The following is a 20,916-nucleotide window of genomic DNA, read 5'->3' on the forward strand; positions in this document are numbered from 1 at the left end:
GTATTGGCCATACAGGTGTTTGCCGTGGTCTGGTTGTTTGTGCAGTCCCTGTGGCTCTCCCCACCGTGCCTCGGAGAGCACGTTAAGCCGTCGGTCCCGGTTGTTATCATGTACACCTGATAGCGATCGTTACTATTAGTAGGGAATATATCCGCCAACCCGCATTGGAGCAGCGTGGTGGGTTAAGCTCTGATCCTTCTCCTACATGAGGAAAGAGGCCTATGCCCAGTAGTGGGATATTACAGGCTGAAGCGAAGTGTATGTCGTACTGTAAATTTTGTATCTCATCAACCCACCGATCGGATTCGGACACTTCGGATTAGAGAACAACGCTCATATTAATGTCATAAAGGACAAAGTCTCTGAACACACAAATTTCTTAAAAATATTGTTGCTATTATACGACTACCTAACAATGAGAGTGTGCCAGTAGAAAAAGTACATATTTAACTAAAATATAAATAAATGTTAATGACCTATTACTTTTAAAGCGAACTAACAGCGAAAGTTATTCGGTAATTTTTTTTTCAGTTATCGTAACAAAGTTCTAGTTACACAATTTTACCAACATAACTTGAGCTTGTTATCTCGAGTACGATTAATGAATTCCGAATCTCGTTCGAAACAGCATTCTTGTTACAAATAATGCAATAAATGAAACGATACAGTCGACACAACTTGGTTTGAGATGAAAATAACAGCGAACAAAATTATATTAGAATATTAAACATGCTAAATACACACTCGTAGCAATACAATTATTTATAGAGTATATTTTGACGGAGAACATATTCCTTAACATGTATCGCAGAAGAGTTTGATTAATTAACAGATATATCATTCCGCTTGACTGCGAGCGATAATCACTGCAAAAAAACATTGTCGATTAAGAATGAAGCATAAACAAAACACTATAAGACTGTTATGTACTGCTTCTCATAATTAAGAGCTTTAAAATAAAAATAAATGAATGAAATTTAAATATTCAAAGAGAAATATTAGCTTCAATAATAAATAAGATAAACTGCAAACACTTGAAGCTTAACCTCGATATCGAGTTTAAATATTTCATTGAATAAAATAGGAACACTTCATTCCACTGATTTCATGCCCTTATATGAGTTGTTTGCTTATTTTCTATCCGTTTTATGTCCCACCTTAGGTCACGACAGTTTCGCGACCTAAGGTAAAATCTACTTATTTATACAAGGTACATATTATGGTATTTCTTTTAATATTATCGATTAACTTTTTTGTACTTGATTCTCGGCCTTTTCGAAATATATTTTCATTTCTTCAATATACAACAGGATGAAATCTCTTCAATTGTTACACGAAAGTTAATATTATAATCTCAGGTACAAAATTCCATCATTGCATACAATAACGAATAAATAAATATTAAATATACCGTAATATAAGCAATGTTATGTATTTTCTTTGAATATTTTGCATGTAGGGAACATCAATAGTAGACGTATACAGTAAAATACATTACCACAAATAAGTTCACGTTAAATCTGCCGAAGCCTCATATAGGTCGTAATTGGGCTGCATCTCTTAGCGTTAAGATAAATTATCGCGTCGGAAGACCCAGTTTAGATAACACTTCATGGCACAGTTTATATTAAGGCTAAATCATTGAGTAACTGCAATGCAATGGGGATCAAAGCGAAGGCACCGCGGAAGCGTCGCCTTTTCATGCAATCATATTCTCAGAAAGACGGCTATCACTAGCACTCATGTGACCGACACGCAACGCTACCGAGAAGCTGCTCGTGCAGTTTTTTACGCATTTCATACAAAAATGCAGCGATTACGCACTTTCTATATCATGACTACGAGTTCCAATTCGTATATGGGAAGGCGACCGAGAAAATATAGTAAATAGTCGATCGTAAGGAAATCGTTATTAGTAATACGGAAAAGGGAAATAAACAAACGGAATATTGATTGATAATTAAGTTATTCACACAAGAGATGCTTTCAAACTTGAAAGATATATCTCGCACCCATGACCTCGTTAAATATCTACATGTAGGTACTAAGGAAACCCAGATACAATGCTCATGCATTTTAATGGCGATGCTGTAAAAACTTGATAGTTTGAAAACCCTCGTATGGTCTCTGTCCGAGATCGATTCATACATTTTTAAACAGCAATTATTGCAATACAATGAGTGAGTGCCGCAAAATTGTGCAATTGATCTTCATGATCAATCGTGTATTGAATGCATCATTATCATCATCACTATTAAACCTTTTTTTTTTCACGAAAATTTAAATAGCAGATTTATACGCATTTCATGGTAACATAATATTTATTGAATATTTATTATACGTAATTACTAAAATATAGTTTGCTTGTTTGGATGGTGCTTACCATTCAATTAAATGATAAAGTTATTTGTGCAGTCATCATGGCATTATTCATTTCTTTGTTAAAACAAAAAAAAACACATATGAATTTAATATTCTTGCAACAAAAAATAGCTTTTTTTTATCAAAGTACTTCAATTTATTGAAAAAAAATTGGGACCTTGCTCTTTGTCTGCTAAGTTTTTTTCGACTAAAATCATGAGCGCGCATTACATCAGATTACAATGATAGGGACGACATAAGACCTGACGAAGTGCCTATACATAAGATTTGTCAATAGAAACTCATATAAAATGACTATTATTTCCTTGGAAATATCTAGAAAATATAGGCGCAAAATATAAATAAGTAATAAATTTTTTGTTAGGTAGCCTTAACAAGGAATGTGACTTGAAATCGAATTCTGAAAAGCATTAATCGTTGTAAAGCTAATGGTAGTTAAATTGGCGCCATTGATAATAAATATTTGCATTGGTAACACTGCTCGGGTACAGCGCGCCTGCGCCAGACAGGTTATTTATCTCAAGTTACCATATTATTGCAACTATTACGAATAAGTCACATAGTAATTTAGTATTCTATTTACTTTATCTTTTATTTATAAAATCTGATAAAAACAATCTAGTACAAATAAAACAACCAAAAAATAGTTACTCAATTTAAAAATAACAATTTCGAAAATGCCATAATCCGTACAAAGTAAAACGCGAAAATTTTTAAAAGTAGATAATTTGCTAATGCATTAGAAATGTTCAAACTTAGTTTAATAATTAATTATCATTTTAACGATTCGGTATACATCAGTATAGTCTGTAGCTACTATATTGCTAATGCGGTTTTAATATTTTTTTTTTTTTAATATTATACGCATATTTATTTGACAATTTACCAGACAATACCAATAATAATCGTAAAAACCTTTCCTAAAGAAAAATAATAAATCTATTTAAATGCATAAAAACTTCTATTTTTTTTTTTTTACATATCCTATAATATTTAAAATGAATTATGGTTTTCAAAAGGCTTAACTTTCAATTTGACTATACGCCGGGGTGCCAGTGCGAAGGCCTCATAAAAAGCTAATAAAATACGAGTAACTTCGCACCGCAGGGCCTCGAAATCACTACGTCTGCAGGATTTATATCCACTTAGTATGCTGTCCATCATAACAAAGTATTTAATACTAAAGTCGTTGTCCACAACTATAATTATATTTGTATGGTTTTCATAAGTGTAGTTATTTATAAGAATTTAATTACTTACAACTCCCGTAATTACGTTGAAATTCTATGTTTGAAATACGTAAAAAACACATACAAACGACCCAGAACGACAAACATCTTTATTGTATCCAATATTTTTCATGAGCATCGAACCAGCAACACTTACATTAAAAGCCAGTTTTCAAAACTTTTCGTCAATTTGAAACAAAAAAATTACTGTAAAAAATCTAACCTCTCTATATATTTACTCATATTTCTAAACTAGCTGTGCCCGCGACTTCGTCTGCATGGAATTTAACAAAAAGTTATTGTTCAATTGTCAGAGTTATAAAATAAATAAATTTCTAAAATAAAAGTAGCCTAAGTTACTCCTTATAATCCTAATACATCAGCTATCAGCTAGTGAAAGTCCCGTCAAAATCGGCCCAGCTGTTTCACAGATTAGCCAGAACAAACAGACAGACAGACAAAAATTGTAAAAAATGTTATTTTGTTATAGGTACCGTGTGTATCATCCATATGCATTTAGTAAAAAGCGGTTATTTTAATATTACAAACAGACACTCACGTTTACTCAGATAACTTAAAATGAGGTAAAAAAATTATATATTTATTTTTTCATAATTGTACATACATACATATATTTATTTATATCTCTGTTTATTCTACTGTAATAAAACATTGTGGCTAATACAGCTCATTGTTTTTTTTAATTAAATGATAGGTACACTTTACCTTACTCAAGTCAATAATATTTTAAAAATCGCTTAATATCTAAAAAAGTCTGTGTGTACTTCGTGCCAGGGATCAAATCATATAGTGAAGACAGTATAGTCATAGAAAATGATGGTGTTGAGTGGGTGTCATATTTAATTTCTCCCCAAATTTATTAATTTAAGAAAGCTGCGAAACTTTTAATACTTTTTTCTATAAAAAAAGTTGTGTCTGTACTTATGTACGCACGTAAGAAGTTATACTTCATTGGTTAGCTATTTTCACATTGCTAAATTCTTCTTCGTTGACTTTAGGGTGTCGGTTTTTTCGTGACAGTGTGCGAGCGCATCGTAAAAATTTACTGTCATGATTTTTCCCTGATGCGCCAAAAGAAGTTTAACTTCAAAAAATATTCAATTTAGTGGTACGAAACTTATAGTCTACTCTTACTTTTAATATAAATTCGTAACTGTTCAATATATATATATATATATATCTGATTGTCTATAAAAATAATGCTTTTTTTACAACCCCACAACAAAGCATCGAGTTCTCAGAACTCGTAATGGAGTGCCGAGAATCTGGACGTCTGCCATAAATATTTATCATATAATTGAATTGTCTTAGTTGAGTTTAACTGGTTTATAACTGATGAGAGGATTAAAAACGAGTGGCTGTCACCTAAGTGTCAGTGATCGTTGACGAGTAGTTAAGTACGGGAGCCGTGCGGTTGCGTCGAAGCGGAGGTCTGTGTGAACACGCAATGCAGTTTGCACAGACGCGTATTCGGGGCGACCATATTTGCTTCTACTAATTGCTGTAATGAATCTTATATGTTTGTTCAGTCGCCACTCAAACTGTTTACTTGAGATCGACAGCTTACCTTCCACGAGGCTGAATTCTTAAAGAATATTGCGAGACAAACTCTGTATGCGATGTGAATTCTAATTTATTAACTGTAAACTTTATCTACATTAAGTAAAGTGGTATTTGTTATCATACGATTTCCGCTTACGTTTTAACATCTATCAGCGCTCGTACGGCCCGAGTTTCTGCTGGAAATGAAGTTGTAATGTTATCTTCACCTTTTCTGTCTCGGTTAATAAATCGTTGCATACCGAGTCTTCTGTCCGATATCTAAAGCTGGCCGTGGCAATACATACGCGATAAATCTTGACCGTGTGTTAACTCGAAATCTACTTTTTATGGTCGTCGCCATCGTGGACAGATGCCTTAGCCGATATACGTTTAAAAGGGCAATTTATTACTCTCCGCTAACCTTTTGCAGCAATGCTCAACGTGGTTTAGCCAATTTAGCAAATTAAAATTAATTTTTTTCTTTTGTTTTAATATCTGAAAGGAAACAAAGCAAAGATACATAGTTCCTTTATTTTAAAACAATGTCAAAGTCTCATGAATTTTAAACTTTTTTTCGATTTTGTCTTATTTAGATATTTTACTTTAATAATACAAACTTGATATTTTTAAATTAGTTCCGCTTAATCTTACAACAAAGTAATTAAAAAATTGGAATTCAAAGATATTGAAAATAATATAACCGTTAAAATAGCAATTAATCAAACGGGACTTTATTTAAGTAATAAAATTTTATATCGTAGCTATTAAGTAAATATTAAATGCATACTTCATTTAAACACCGAACACATATTTCGTTTTAGAATTTTATAGTAATAAACCACTTAACTAAAAAATCAATGAACAAGTATTTGTGATTTTTTTTATCTCTATGAGTATCTTACCGTAGTTAACCAATAACAATTGTAATACTATAATGTTACTATTTCAAATACAACAAAATGCACTCGTTAGTTCTTCAATTTGAAATAAATCAATGTGTTTTAAAAACAAGGCATTTTACTGACATTATACAAATCAGCAGTTTTTGGGTAGGTACAGTTTAATTTGGATTGTGATAAATTTATCAAAATGATATAAACATATAATTATCATTATAATGAAATAACTTTTACGGATTTTATCGCGGTTTATTAAGTTTTTTAAATGTCCGTTTCGAATACTTTACAGCAACCATGGTCACGGGAGGACTCCTCGGTCGGGATCGGTTTTATTATAATGAGTGATATTCGTGTAAATATTAGAAAAGAATAATTATTATCATTTTACTATTTGGTAAAAGTTTGTTTTACAAAGATATCAGTTTAAACATGTTCGATGTTCTATGTACTAAACATTCTAATTTCGTTTTTATGATCGATTAAAATACTTTTATGTATATCCAACCAATGAATATCCTAACATCGTTTAAACGATAAATGCATTATATAATATAATTACTACGAACACAATATATCGCTACTGTTTCCTTGTATATTTATTATCTGTTTAGTATTTACCTACAGCTAACGCTAGGTAGGTCGTCAGTCCAGGTAGTAGGTAGGTGAGTGTAGATATTAACGCTAAGAACCAGTATTGCAGCGCACAGTTTATAATAAATACCACTTTATTGTGTTGTCACTGCAGCATTTTCTCGTTGTATTTACGGTACATGTTTCCATTGTGTAGCGTGCGCTGGAATTTTACACTTGCAAGCTCTCAACTTCAAACTTCCTCGTTTCTTATCCGAAACATCATTTACGCTACATTTAAATATTTGGAATGACTATAGTACCTATTGGAACAATGTACTTTCGATTTTGATGATATTTAAAATTCTAAGATGAATTCTAAATATAATTTAAATTGAATAATTTACAGTATGGAATTTAACACACTAGATGAACAGATCAAGGAAACAATCTTACAAGATTTAAGAGCCTATTTAAAATAAAAAAATAAAAAACAGATAGTAGGCGTAATCTCAAAGGCACAAATTCGCATAATAATGTTTGAACCATGTATCGAAATTACCAGGTTAAGTGTTATGTTTTGTCCACAGGCCGTCCGTGACGTTCATAACGCCAGCGTTGGTGATAGAGAGGCATAGCGCGCGCGGGCGCACGCGAGAACGGCCGCAGGAATCGGCCACCTCATGCCACTACACCGGCTCCGTCAGGGGTCAACCTAGGTCCAACATTGCCATCTCAGCGTGCGATGGACTTGTAAGTTGATGATGACTAAAAACTTTCTCTCTCTTACTACTTTTCTGTGTCCGACAGGGTCCATAATGATTGTACGATTATACGTTTGGCCCCTAAAACATACACCCTGGAATGCAATAATAAACGATTGAGTAAATTAGATATAACTACGAGCGATGGTTGTAAAGTTACAAGAAAAAGAGTATTAACATTCGAATAAAAAAACACGAGACAGTAATATATTTATATCCAGTAATGAATTAGACGTCAGAATATAAAACGAAAATACACAGTACCTACCTACAGTAGTTATTAAATCATCATACACCGTAAGCGATCTAAACGTTTCATTTAAGTACAATGTGTTGTGTTTAGACGAACGAATTTACATAAATTATAATCTTCAATTTATTGTAGCACCTCTTCTGAGTTATGATCATACTAACCATTAATCTTTTAAAGATGCCAATTGCTACAAAAATACCAACAAATAACAAGTCTAAACCGGCGGCGGCCCTACGTTTTCTCGTAGTGCGTGTGGTCTGCGCTGGTTGAATTCAGAAAAGAAAATAAGACCATATCATTTTGTCCACAGCTTTGCTTTCACTCATTAAGTTTGATTAAAATTCACTTATTGCATTCAATCAAGTAATTAAAAAATTATAGCGCCTATAATGATCAAATCTGAACTAGTATTTAGAAATTGTATCAATGTGTGTACATTGATACAATTTCAGGTGAAATACATAAAAAAGCATTTTGATATGATATTCAAAAAAATGTTTAGAATCCCTAATGTGTGGGTAACACAAAAATAAAATCGTAGATATGAAAAAGCATGTTTTTAATATATTATTTTACTTCATTTAAACTAACTACTGTAAAACCAAAATGAGTTCCTGAATAATGTTCTGTTTATTGTAGCGCCTTTTCTAAAACTTGTTTTTTTTTTTCATAAAATTCCGATTTTATATTCTTGGCTCCATTATGCCCCTACAATTACGTTACATTAATGTTAATCTTTATTTATCCACATCCAATGCTATTAACTTTACGACCTTTGGATAATAGAATTTTCGTAACACACTGAGCGGTGTTTTTTAATGTTTTGCAGTCGTGCGTTAAATGCAATCTTGATAACTTTTTGCTGTTTTGGTATAAGAAAAAAAGGTTGCGTAGCTCATAATTATGTAATATATTCAAAACAGTAATAACTTTGAGGAACCATAGCGATTATTTTTAATTGCTAAGCTGTTACTAAGTTAGTTGTATAGCCTATATTGTAATTTTATGTATATGAATAATGCCACGTTAGAAGGATAAAAAATAAAAGAAGTTTAAATAACTTTTTTCTATAAGCCACTTCACTCGGCTTCGGTCTGGTGGTTTTTCAAATTTTTTGTTGAAGTGTCTGTTACCTGAACAATGTGAGCGATAAATGTTCTTAACAATAAAGGCTTTATATTAAACCACTCAATTTTACAATCTGGAAAGTGAGGGTAAAAAATGAACTATGAATAGTAAATTTTTAGTCATGCACAATCAATCGATTTAAACGGTTTCACGCAAATACCTACAACTTTTCGCTGGGGACACTTTCGATTACCTGCAATTCATCTGAGCCACTGAGAGATGGTAGAAGTGAAACTTGATTTAGCACCATTTGTAGAGAGTGCTAAGTTTCGCAACTTATGATCGGTTAATTGATTTATGCGACAACTCCGCCCACGGACCCACCAGTGAACTTGTAATTAGTTTGAATTCGTCTCATACATTATATTATGACGGAAATTGTACTGTTGTTGGTTGTCCGACAAGTTTTCAGTAATTTATTAAAAGTACGAGAGTATTTGACCTTAAAAGAAATAAGTCTGAATTTAAATGAAATTCTCTACCACTCTGATTTATTGTAATCTTTATCAGATGAAGTATTATGAAACCAATCGTTTTCGATGTAATTTAATGAAGGCTATCTAAATTATTCCGCGAAAATAAAACAAATTGCTATCAAGTATGGACATAATGTTCTTTATGGTAATTATGGTAATATATTAAGATGTTCGGAAACAAGTTTAGTTGAGACGATGGGAGTTAACGAATACTTAGTTAAAACGTAACATGAAAAAAAAAGCGGTTATGATATCTTCCGCCAAATATGAATAGAGAATTATAAGCAAGGGCTTAACGACGTAAAAAAAATTGATAGCTATCGGAATTCTAATAAAACATTAACAACATCGTGTGCTAATTTACCTACAAATTAAATGAATATTAAGCCCAAGTATTTTATGTTCATGTAATAAAAATTTTAAGTGTCAAAAAATAGGTCAAGACATGAATAAGTTAGTAAAATTATAATTTAGTTTATATCGATATCATAAATATTTCAAGTCACAAGTCATATTATTCATCTGACTTATGTTTATACAAGCCTTATTAAACTTTGTAACAGTAAAAGTAAAAAATGGTTTCAAAAAATATAAGGTCAATGTGCGTGTGTATTGCGAATATTAGAAAATGCAATGTAAACATGAAGATGATTTAAGTCTATTTTAAAATAAAGAGCAAAACATGTGATCCGTATTACTAAACCACTTCACTGCCACTTGACCGGCAGCGACACCGAAGTGGTTTTGTTTAATATCGGTACTTAATACACAAACAATTATTTAACTACAGTCATTTTTATACTATAAACGTACAAAAAATAATTTATTTAACGGATTATATAAATTGAAATGAAATAAAAAACCCTAATTTTGATTAAAAGTACTTATTTCACTCAAAATTCTAACCATAACTATGTTCATAATATATATTATCAATAAAGTTACAAAGAAAATCCGACGTAGTTTCTTATATCTTATCTTATCTTAACAAAAAATCAAATAATCAATAGGATAAATTGGAATGAGTGACTTTCGCGGCCTTCCACTCGCAAGGTCGGCGACATACAGGCTAGCCGGTCGCTCAACTTAATAACAGTGTAGATGAGAGCTGGAGATTGTTCCAACACGTTACTTCGCTTACAAATGATCACGTTAATCCTAAGACTGGTTATTCGATAGTTTATTTAGTTTAAAATTTAATGTAGTTATGACCCATTGAGAAACGTAACATAGTCGATCGGTCTAAATTTGTCAGTTTGAGATTGATACATACATGTGTTCGTACTTATAATTTTATCTTATTTTTTCTAATAAATTTACCGTCGGCAACCGAATATTTTTATCGATAAAACATTTTGTACTTTAAGCATGCTTTGAAATTATCGTATGAGCATATTGTAACTCGTAAATTTACATTACAAGACGTAATTTTAGTTCTTGTTTCGTTATGCAACTAAAAATTATATAAAACTTATTACTTACAATCAAGGTTTAAATACGTACACACACACCTTTATTAATTTCATGATATTAAATTCCGCTCACTGATTATAATCTTCGAGAGGAATCTAGTTTGTTTTCTATTTACGACTTATCAAATATAAATCATTCGGAAATCCGAGGTTGAAATAGTTTGTAGTAAATTTTGCACAAAACTGCGTCGGCCTCTTTATCAATCAATTTATCTAACGTTACCAGCAAACAGACGCAAGATTTGCTGACCCATTGCCCGCCAAACCGGTTTGACATTTAACAGACGATTCGCTATTTAGTGTTAGTTTAGAAATTTTTACTTTACAAACATTACTTGACACAAAACTATTAGTCACAATCCGACTGCTTTTTTGTACTCGTAGAATGTCTTAAATAAAAATTTAAACTTAATTTTTAAAAAAAATAAGAATATTAGTTATGTCATTATTTCCGTCTCTCTAGGCCGGGCTATTACGAACGGAGCACGGAGAATACTGGATTGAACCTTCAAATGAAGTTCCCGACGATAGTTCTTTAGGACGTCCTCACGTCATTTTCAAGAGATCCGCCGTTGATAAAGTCCAGGCATTCCATAGAAAAAAGAGAGAAATAGACAGTAAAACTAAAGCATTTATACAAACGAATAAATATAACAACGAAAGGTTTAATTCAGAACGTGGTTTGAAACGAAATAATAGAAAAAGTCAAGAGGCTATGGATCATAGAAGATTAGTATATTTAGAAGAAAGACGAAAGAGATTAGAAGCCATGAGACGAGACCCTGCCGCATTTAGAAGAAATCAAACAAAGTTAAGAATGGAGAAAAGAAGGTTTCAATCATCATCAGAGTCTAGATCATCTAAAAGTGTATCAATAGAAAATAGTAATTCATTAGAACAGGCGTTAAGAAACAAAACACATCATAAACCTAGATATGAACAGAGACTACGACGTATTCGACCGAGGCGGAGAAGGAAGAGATCAAAGAACTGTGCTACGAAGCAACCTCCTTATCAATGGAAAACGAAGAACTACGAAAGTCATCATGAACATGAGGATCTATATAAATCTAGATATAATAAGGTATCTTTCACATAAGTGTTGATTTTATTTTAACTGTAATCTCTGTTTTATTTATAACGTGTTTTGCATTATTCGCAGAAACATAATCGACCTCAGCATAAGCCCACGAACAGACATTATTACGAAGCATCACGACGCTCTACGCGATCAGTTAGTAAGCCTCGACATGTTGAAGTGTTACTTGTTGCCGACAAGTCTATGACCGATTTCCACGATCAAAGCAACTTGCAAACTTACCTACTGACAATTATGAACATGGTAAGTATTGATACAATTTCTCATTCTCTATTGATCAATGTATTTATTTTATCTTACAAGTATCACTACACGCTACAATATTAACACGCAATAAAAGATTTATTCATTTAATATACATAAATTACTTTTATAGTTTAAAAACTCCAATTATCAACAACGTCTCATTAGAATTTTTAAGTTTAATAAATTGAATATTAAAAACCCATTTTAAAATAAGATATCCTCTCGTAAAAATTAAGCTCGTAAAAAAATTATGACATAAAAAAGATCTAGGCGTATAATGACGTTGATTTATTTAGGTATCGTCGTTGTACATGGATCCTTCCATTGGGAATTACATCAAGGTTGTGGTGGTGAAAATTATTACTGTGGAAGAAATAGACGCGGCCCCCGAACTAGCGGTGTCTACAAACGCAGATGCAACCCTCGCGTCCTTCTGCCGCTGGCAGCATCAGTTGAACCCTGACGACGACAACGATCCTCATCATCATGATGTTGCGATCCTTGTAACCAGGGAAGACATTTGCAGTCAGCACGACACTCCTTGTAGGTATGAAATTACTTCCCTATTTATTTATTTTTTCTTGACTTCTGGGTATTTCGTATGTTTGCTGTAAAGAGGTTATATAGAATATTAATATATGTTCATAAAAATATCTTAAAGTAAGTATAAGAGCTAAGTACTTACTCGTTAACTCTTTAAGAGAACAGATCTATACAAATAAATAAAAGTGGAGTGTCTGTTTGTAATATTAAAATAACCGCTTTTTACTAAACTCATTTGTATGTATGTATACACAGTACATCTACCAAAATAACATTTTTTATAGTTTTTGTCTGTCTGTCTATCTGTTTGTCTGTCTGTGTGTAACGGCTGAACCTATTTTGATGGGACTTTCACTGGCATATAGCTAATGTAGTAAGAAGTAACTTAGGCTACTTTTATTTTAGCTTGTTTTTATAACTGCGAACTGAACTATAACTTATTTTGTTAAATTCCACACGGACGAAGTTGAGGGCACAGCTGATAATTAAAATAAGGAGCTCGCCCACAGAACGGACCTATTCTTTTTTTTTATAGTTAATTTTATTAGCGAGACGTTTTGTATAGTGTGCCAGTTACGGCTCTATCAAACAGCCCACGGTGCGATTACTGTCAAATTACACCGATGTTTAGGTGGGATGCATTCATCTTAACAAATACGACAAGTGGGTGGACGTTCACTTTATTTTAATAGTAAATAGAATAAATATTAAACGAAACCCATTGTTTAAATTACCTTATATTGTATTAATAAATATTATCGTTAGTGCCTTTTAACATACACGTATAACGTACATTTGGCTAAATAAAATATTATATTATTCAACGTTGCTCAGTTTATTTCGGCTTGCAATGATTGAGAAATAGCTACAGCTATCATAATTGATATTCGCTATAATTTTTTTGCAATCTCTCGAGACAAGGTCAATGGCAGAAATGAGCATATGTTAGCGAGTGAATAGTTACAGTGAGTAACCGCAGCCAAAATAGACTATTTTCAGTTATATAGGCCAACACTACCTGGTCCCATATAACTAACTCTTCTTCTATTACTGTCATGGCACAAAAAGATTATAAAGCTTGATAATAATTTCAACGTCCCGTTCCGTTCATCTATTTCGTGTTATATTATGCAACTCATTTTAATGAAAATATGCAAAAAAGATCCTCATTAAATTATTATTAAATTAAAAACAACTAAATAGTTGAGGTCACCAACCCGCCTGCCCAGCGTGGTGACTATGGGCAAAACACATGAGTTCACGTTATTTTTGGCGTAAACTTGTGGAGGCCTATGTCCAGCAGTGGACTGTATAGGCTGTAATGATGATGATGATGAAATAGTTGAGGCACAACAACAGTCAAAAGAACATAATAATTTTCTGATAATATAAGAAACGTACTAAGTAGATTTAAATGTTGAAATTATTACAAATACTAAAATGTTAGATTTTTATTTTGATGATAGGCAGTAATTATAAACTTAAAGTTAAGTATTGAAAATAACTTCAAGATTAAACTACAGTTCGTAATGCATCAGAGGCATGAGCGTTTTCCGTATTCAGATAAGAGATCTTCAATTCCTTTCAAAGGGCAAATACCGTTCACGCAAGAAACATATAGCATAGCGTCTTAATAAATATCCTGTTTTTGTATCGAGTAATTATTAAAGTACATTTACTAAGATTTGAAAGATAATTGTTGGTCACGTTTCGTTGTCGGTGTTATGTCTGTCCCAATAATTTCTTATTCTCAAAAGATTATGATTATCAAAAGCATTTATGTGGTAGCTCTGATTGTACGATAAGAATTTATATTCATATAAAAGGTTCTAATACTTTTAAAGTTTATACATTGAAACAATTTACAATTTATACGGTAAATGTTTTTTCCGAAGTTGCTATCATATCGATTTGTTTCGTTGCTGCTGCATAGTTGTACTTATTTTACTTATGACTTGTTTGGTGAACCAGTAGTGGATAAAGTTTATCTTGCAAATAAGTTACGTTTATAATTTAACGAGAGGAGGTAGAATAGACCATTAGGACTTGTTTCACCTCAATTAATAAATTACAGCTTTTAGATTAATTTTTGCAAATAGAAATATCTCATAAATACAGTTGAAATCGGTGGTGAAAAAGAATAATTGACGACTCGTTGGCGCAGCGGCCACAGCACTGGCTGTTGCACTGACGGTCGCGGGTTCGATCCCCACTCACGACAGACATTTGAATTGGTCATATAGATATTTGTCGTGGTCTAGGCGTTTGTGCTTGTGTATTGTGTGTTTTTCCGGACCCCCGACACAGGAGGAAATCCTACTGGGGGCCGTTGAATGTGAAGCGTTTATTATCTATACTAATATTATAAAGAGGTAAAGTTTATAACTCTGTTTGTATGTAGGAGGTAATCTTCGCAAATACTGATGCGGTCATGAACATTCTTTCACTAACAGAAAGCTACACTTCAGGAGTGATATAGGCTATATTTTATTGTTATTGAACAAAAAAAATCATTAAAAAATAATAGTATATGTAAATCAACTCGGAGAAATACGAGCGAGATGAAAACTTTACTATATATTTGCATCACAAAAATAATTAACGCCCAATGAAGTGGGCACGGGTTGGCTAGTTATTTATATTTTTTAGTTTATAAAGTAATACATGAAAAACTTTTATCTGATGGATATTATCATCCGTCGAATATCGTATATATAGTTATCCACAACTGATGAAACTTGGACAATTAATAAAAAATTATTAAAATATACTATATAACCGGTATTTATATTTTTACGCAGAGTTTGTGTGGAGAACTATGAAAACATTAAATACAACTGGTTTAGACAATGGTTGATATGATAAAATACTATATGTAGAATAAATATACGTAATAGACATTTCGAGTCTGTAAGTAGTTATACAAGAGTAAAAAACATTGAGTTAAAATATTGTAAACGTAATTGCGATTATTGAAATCATTAATAAATGCCACGATCAATTTTTTATTTTCCAAAAAGTCCATTCAAGTGCGTAAGACCTCCATGAATATGTAGTATTTTATTTTTTTGTGTATGTTTGCAAATGGCTAACAGCTTCAGTCGCGGTCAGCGGTCACATCAAAGTGCCGACATTAAGGCCAAGGATATCAAGTATGTACAAAATGGACATTCATGATTTTAACAAAAGCCCATAAGAACAGCGTTACATAATTACAAGCTGTTTTCGTTCGTACAAAGTTCTGTAAATTACATCATTAATCGTCTACCGTTACTGACATACCTGTACAAACACTTCGGCGAGATGAGTAACAGAAGTTAATCTTAGACGCTTCGATGAGTAATTATTTATATTCAATGTTTCTATACATAACCCATAAAATTCGCCTAGATGCAGTTAACGATATATTTATTTTCAACAAAACATACAGGTACCACAACCTAGTTAAGCGGCGGTTAATCCAAAGCAGGCACAACTTTAGGAAATATGAACTTTAAATAGATGGCGCGTATTTCCTGAAAGATTATCTAAGACTATTAATTTATTTATTATATAGAATAAAAATGTTTAAAAATAATATTATTACACTTAGAAGAAGTTCAGCATAAAACAGAGTTATAACCGCTGCTGCACGTACTCTACCGAAAAACCAGTGCGTAATGAATGTAATAAGGAAGCCTGATGCGTTCGGAAAACGGTATAAACGAGTAGCCGAATGTTCTTGGAAGGCGGCATTCAAAAGACAATGAGTCTCTTCGTAACGGTGTTGAGCCGCAGGGCGGCTGTCAGAATCCCAATGAACCGTGCACTGAATGATACAAAAGTATCAATGTTTGTTTATAGATTTCATATTACTTCGATTTTAAAAAAAAACGTAGAAAAATATTTTTAAAATATTACAATATTGGGTTTGTAAAATAATGACCTTAGTTTATATTTTTACAAAATTCGTCAAACTTGTAACCCTAGTGTGTAGGTAACTCTTGTAAGGTCATAATTTTTTATGTATAAAATAAGCCAGCGTTAAATTACAGTGCGGATTGTGAGCGGCAAGGCGACGCCACGCAGTCTGCCTGTCGTATCGCCCACTTATCTCACCTCCGTGTTACGTTCTTGAAGAGGTTTCTTACATAGGTCGGAATGTCGTCAAAAAATATACGAATTACAATTTAAATTATAATTTAAAATAAAATGCAATAAAAAATTAAGTGCTGATTGCAAAAATTCCAAATACAGATTTTGTTTTCAGAAAAGAAACTTATTTAATATTTATTTAATTTATGTAAACGACAATGAAAGAAATCGTTCATAAAATATGTACTTATCGAAAGGAACAGCAAAAAATACATGCTTCGAAGAAAAACGTTTAGGTAATATTGTGTTCACGAGTAAATTGTCTGATATTAAAAAACGAAACAAACTGCCTCAGCTTCTTTAGATATACCTCGATACAGAAGTAATCATTAGAATTTCTATATTAATAAATTTTATATTGTTCTAATGAATCATAGCAAAATTGCTACTTAAATAAAGAGTTTAAGATTAAGTATTTCTTAAGTAACAAATTATGTTATAATTTTATTTATTATGGTTGAAATTCGACCATAATTAAAAATTTAAATTAGAGAAAACAAAAAATTATAAAAATAAAGAATCTTTTTAAAAAAAATTCAATTTGACTACAGACTTTGACAATCAACAAAAGATATGCATACATACGTGTGTCTCAAATACATGATAGGTATGTTATTTTTTATTGATTTCATTTATTTTTATGCATAATTAAAAAAAATTATTATTAGCTTTCTGCATTTCTCTATGTAAACTATAAAAGGGTACGAAATTTCATACTCCACCGCCCGCGCAATTTTCGTAAAGAGAGATACAAAATTTTTGCTTCACGTAACACGTAATATACCTATTCACGTAACACGTAATATAGATATTGTCAACATCAGTGTGATTATCGATAGTTTCCTGAGTTAATACGTACGTATATAAATAAAAATCTATATCTATATTACAAAAAGTCATTCATCAAACTGTATTGCTTTGTTTGTAGTAATAGTTTTTGTAAATATCAAGGACATAAAATAATTGCATTATAATAATTCAATTTAAACACAACTTCTGACACAACACACATAAGATAAATTAAATTAAAGTATAATTTGATTTATTTATAGTCCAGTACGGAAGCAATAGTTTTAAATAATATTTTATTAATTGTGGCATCTTGAATTAGTAAGACTTTTAATCGAGGTAGTTAATATCAAAAGAAAACGTCATTATTATACATTATTTAAATTAAACTTGAAAGCAGTCAAAATAAATCCTAATTCAGGTCGCAACGCTATGTTTATTTGTGTCGTAAAATTCAATATTTTTGGCAAGGTCATATATATATTCGGAATTCAAATTCGTGTGAATTTTTTTGGTGTAATTATATTCGTAAACTTACCGACTCCTATCACCGATGCAGTAGTTGCCATTGTTGAGTGGTTCTGGGTTGTATATCCATTATCTCTTTATATCCATTTAAAAAATAATAATCTTGAATATCCATTTAAAAAACAAAACGAAATTCCAATTAATTTAGTAAATTATGAGTATAGTTTATCATTTCACAGAACTATAAGTATTTATTTATATTGAATACAAAATATGGATTCTATGATAGTTGCGCTCATTCTAACACCCGTCGAGTTCACGCTCAATCAATTCTTGACTTTAAAAGTCACCGCATATGCCTTATTCACCTTTAGAAATACCGCTTTTGCAATATTTACAAACCGGACAACCTACATCTGTGGTTTAATAAAGATACACTAGAAATACTACAAGAAAAACTTAAATCAAAATGAGACATATTATCATTAAAATGTAATTATTGTGATTGCATCTTAAAAATTGCGTTTCATAGCTCGTATATGGCATTGGCGAATAGCGCGTCTAAATTGAAGGTGAACTCCATAAATAGCCGTTACTGAAATGCCTTGTTAATTTAATATAATTTATACGACACCGCTATTACAGTACACCTGTTGAATAGACATCAACGCGCTCCTGTCATGTAAAACACATCAAATTAGGTGACAAAGATAGTACAAATAAAATACAACACATAATCGATAATTGTTTATTTAGGATTTTAAGAAACTATCGTATTTTCATTGATTTGAATACTGGAAGAAATAAGTTTTACTTTTAAGTGACATACGTGGTACACATAAATACGGTTACTACTCATACGTACAGAAAAATAAACTTACGTTCGTTTACAATGTTGCCCAGAATGATGAAAATTAGGGCAATCGTATCGTCAGTTCGTGTACGTTTTGTATACTGAAATACAAAATTTATTAAAAGGAATTTATAGAGCTTTTCGTCGGCTTCCGTATGAGTCAGCTCGCTTATATTTTTAGCCGCCTATTCCCGGCAACGTCTGCTCCGACCACTTGCCTCTACTAACTGCCTTAGAACTCATACACATAATCTAAAATTTTGCTTGATAACATTATTATATTGCATAGACTGGTATTTTGATACTAGAAAAGTAATTAAAACAAATTTATAATTACGCAAAAGTAAGATATAAAAATGTTTGCAGTAAATAGCATTCGGAAGTAATATTCGAAATATTACAATTAGTTAACGAGTTCGTTATCTATAATTGCTATTAAATATTATTTAATAATTTTACATAATATTGGATACAAAAAAATATATTTAAATATTACATTCAAAGACGTATGTATAGTTGAAATCAGTATCAGCATTGGTGACAGGAGGTTCGCCCGAAGAACAGCAACATATCTACTTAGGGAGCGTTCATAAAATACGTGAGATGTTTAAGGGGAGGAGGGGGTCGAGTCAAATCTCACGCATTTTTTTTCTGATTGAAACAAAAAAAATATACTATTTTGGTCTATTTAATCCTGATTGAACATGCTTAAGATTTGGGGAATCTTAAGCGTAATCCGATTAAGATCATTCACTAATTCGTTCGAAAGAAAAGAATTTCATTCATACGTCGACGTTATACATCTACTGACTGTCTGATTTGTTGATTGTGTCTGATTACTAGCCTTAACTAGTCGTAAATAAAAGCACGAAGAATTTTTTTTTTCTTTTTACAATAACAATCCAACGCGTTTACGTAAGAAACCCACATTTTGAAAAATCTCATGTGAGATTAGGGGTTGGGGGAGGGGGTGAATATAATCTCACGACATCTCCCCAAGGGGGGGACAGAAAATTTAAAAATACACCTCACGTAATTTATGGACGCCCCCTTATCTATTTACTAACCACTATTCGGAAACCAGTTTTAAGTTTGTAATGAAAGCCATTAAGCAAAGAATTGGCGATTGTCATGTCATGATGTTGACATCACGTTCGATCGTGTCTGCTACGTACGTCTAGACCTCACGACTTTTTATTGACGTCGATAAGATTTGAAGTGAAAGTGTGAGCTAATCCTTAGGAAATTAATTATTCACATGCCGTAGCCACTACGCAACTACTACCACCACAATTAGTACCTACGCTATTACAGTTTGCTACATCTGTTATCCTATAATACATAACTGGCGGCTGCTTTTATCGATAATTTTTCGCGTTTTATGTGTACGATATAAAATTTATAAACAATATTTAAACAAATATTTTTAATTTATATTAACTTAGTAGCCTTTTAATAAAACTCTATGATATATCGGTAAAACTAATAGGATTCTTGTATCATTCGCTTAATAGCTTCCGATTATGAGATGATGTTATGATAATTTAATAAATTCACATGTGATTGACAGATTACACAGATAGAACATTTATTTATGAGTTGACTCTTGGAAATCTCTTTTAGTGATAGGTATTCCCTAGCCAACTTCCTTTGTAACCATAATTTGTTAAACTGTTGATTGCGATAAAGAATATATAAATAACATCATCAACACAATATTAATCTAATCTGTGTTTTTTTTAATTAATATGTAAGTAATAAGTTCGGATGTTAACCCGTACAATTCATATAACGCACGCAATGTTGCAGCACGCTGGGCGTGGCGCACGTGGCCGGTATGTGCAAGCCGGACCGGAGCTGTTCCGTCAACGAGGACAACGGCATCATGCTGGCTCACACCATCACCCACGAACTTGGACACAAGTAAGTACTAGTAGCATTAGAAATAAGTACTCGCTTAATATGACACGGCTGAACGCAGAAAAGATGTATATAAGGGTTTTTCCTCATTATTAAGGAGCAGGACAATCTCATATGTAACGACCACT

General features: G+C 32.0%; 1 protein-coding gene across 1 annotated transcript in view; it reads left to right on the forward strand.

Moving 5' to 3' along the window:
* LOC123659040 (A disintegrin and metalloproteinase with thrombospondin motifs 7) overlaps positions 1-20,916 on the forward strand; it is a 43,709-nt gene that overhangs the window by 11,783 nt on the left and 11,010 nt on the right. The window contains exons 3-7 of the mRNA XM_045594314.1: positions 7,234-7,396; positions 11,200-11,820; positions 11,899-12,078; positions 12,378-12,628; positions 20,678-20,791. Coding sequence (XP_045450270.1) covers positions 7,234-7,396; positions 11,200-11,820; positions 11,899-12,078; positions 12,378-12,628; positions 20,678-20,791 — 1,329 coding nt within the window. The remainder of the gene's footprint in view (positions 1-7,233; positions 7,397-11,199; positions 11,821-11,898; positions 12,079-12,377; positions 12,629-20,677; positions 20,792-20,916) is intronic.

Source organism: Melitaea cinxia, chromosome 13, assembly GCF_905220565.1.
Source record: "Melitaea cinxia chromosome 13, ilMelCinx1.1, whole genome shotgun sequence".
NCBI classification, from domain to species: domain Eukaryota; kingdom Metazoa; phylum Arthropoda; class Insecta; order Lepidoptera; family Nymphalidae; genus Melitaea; species Melitaea cinxia.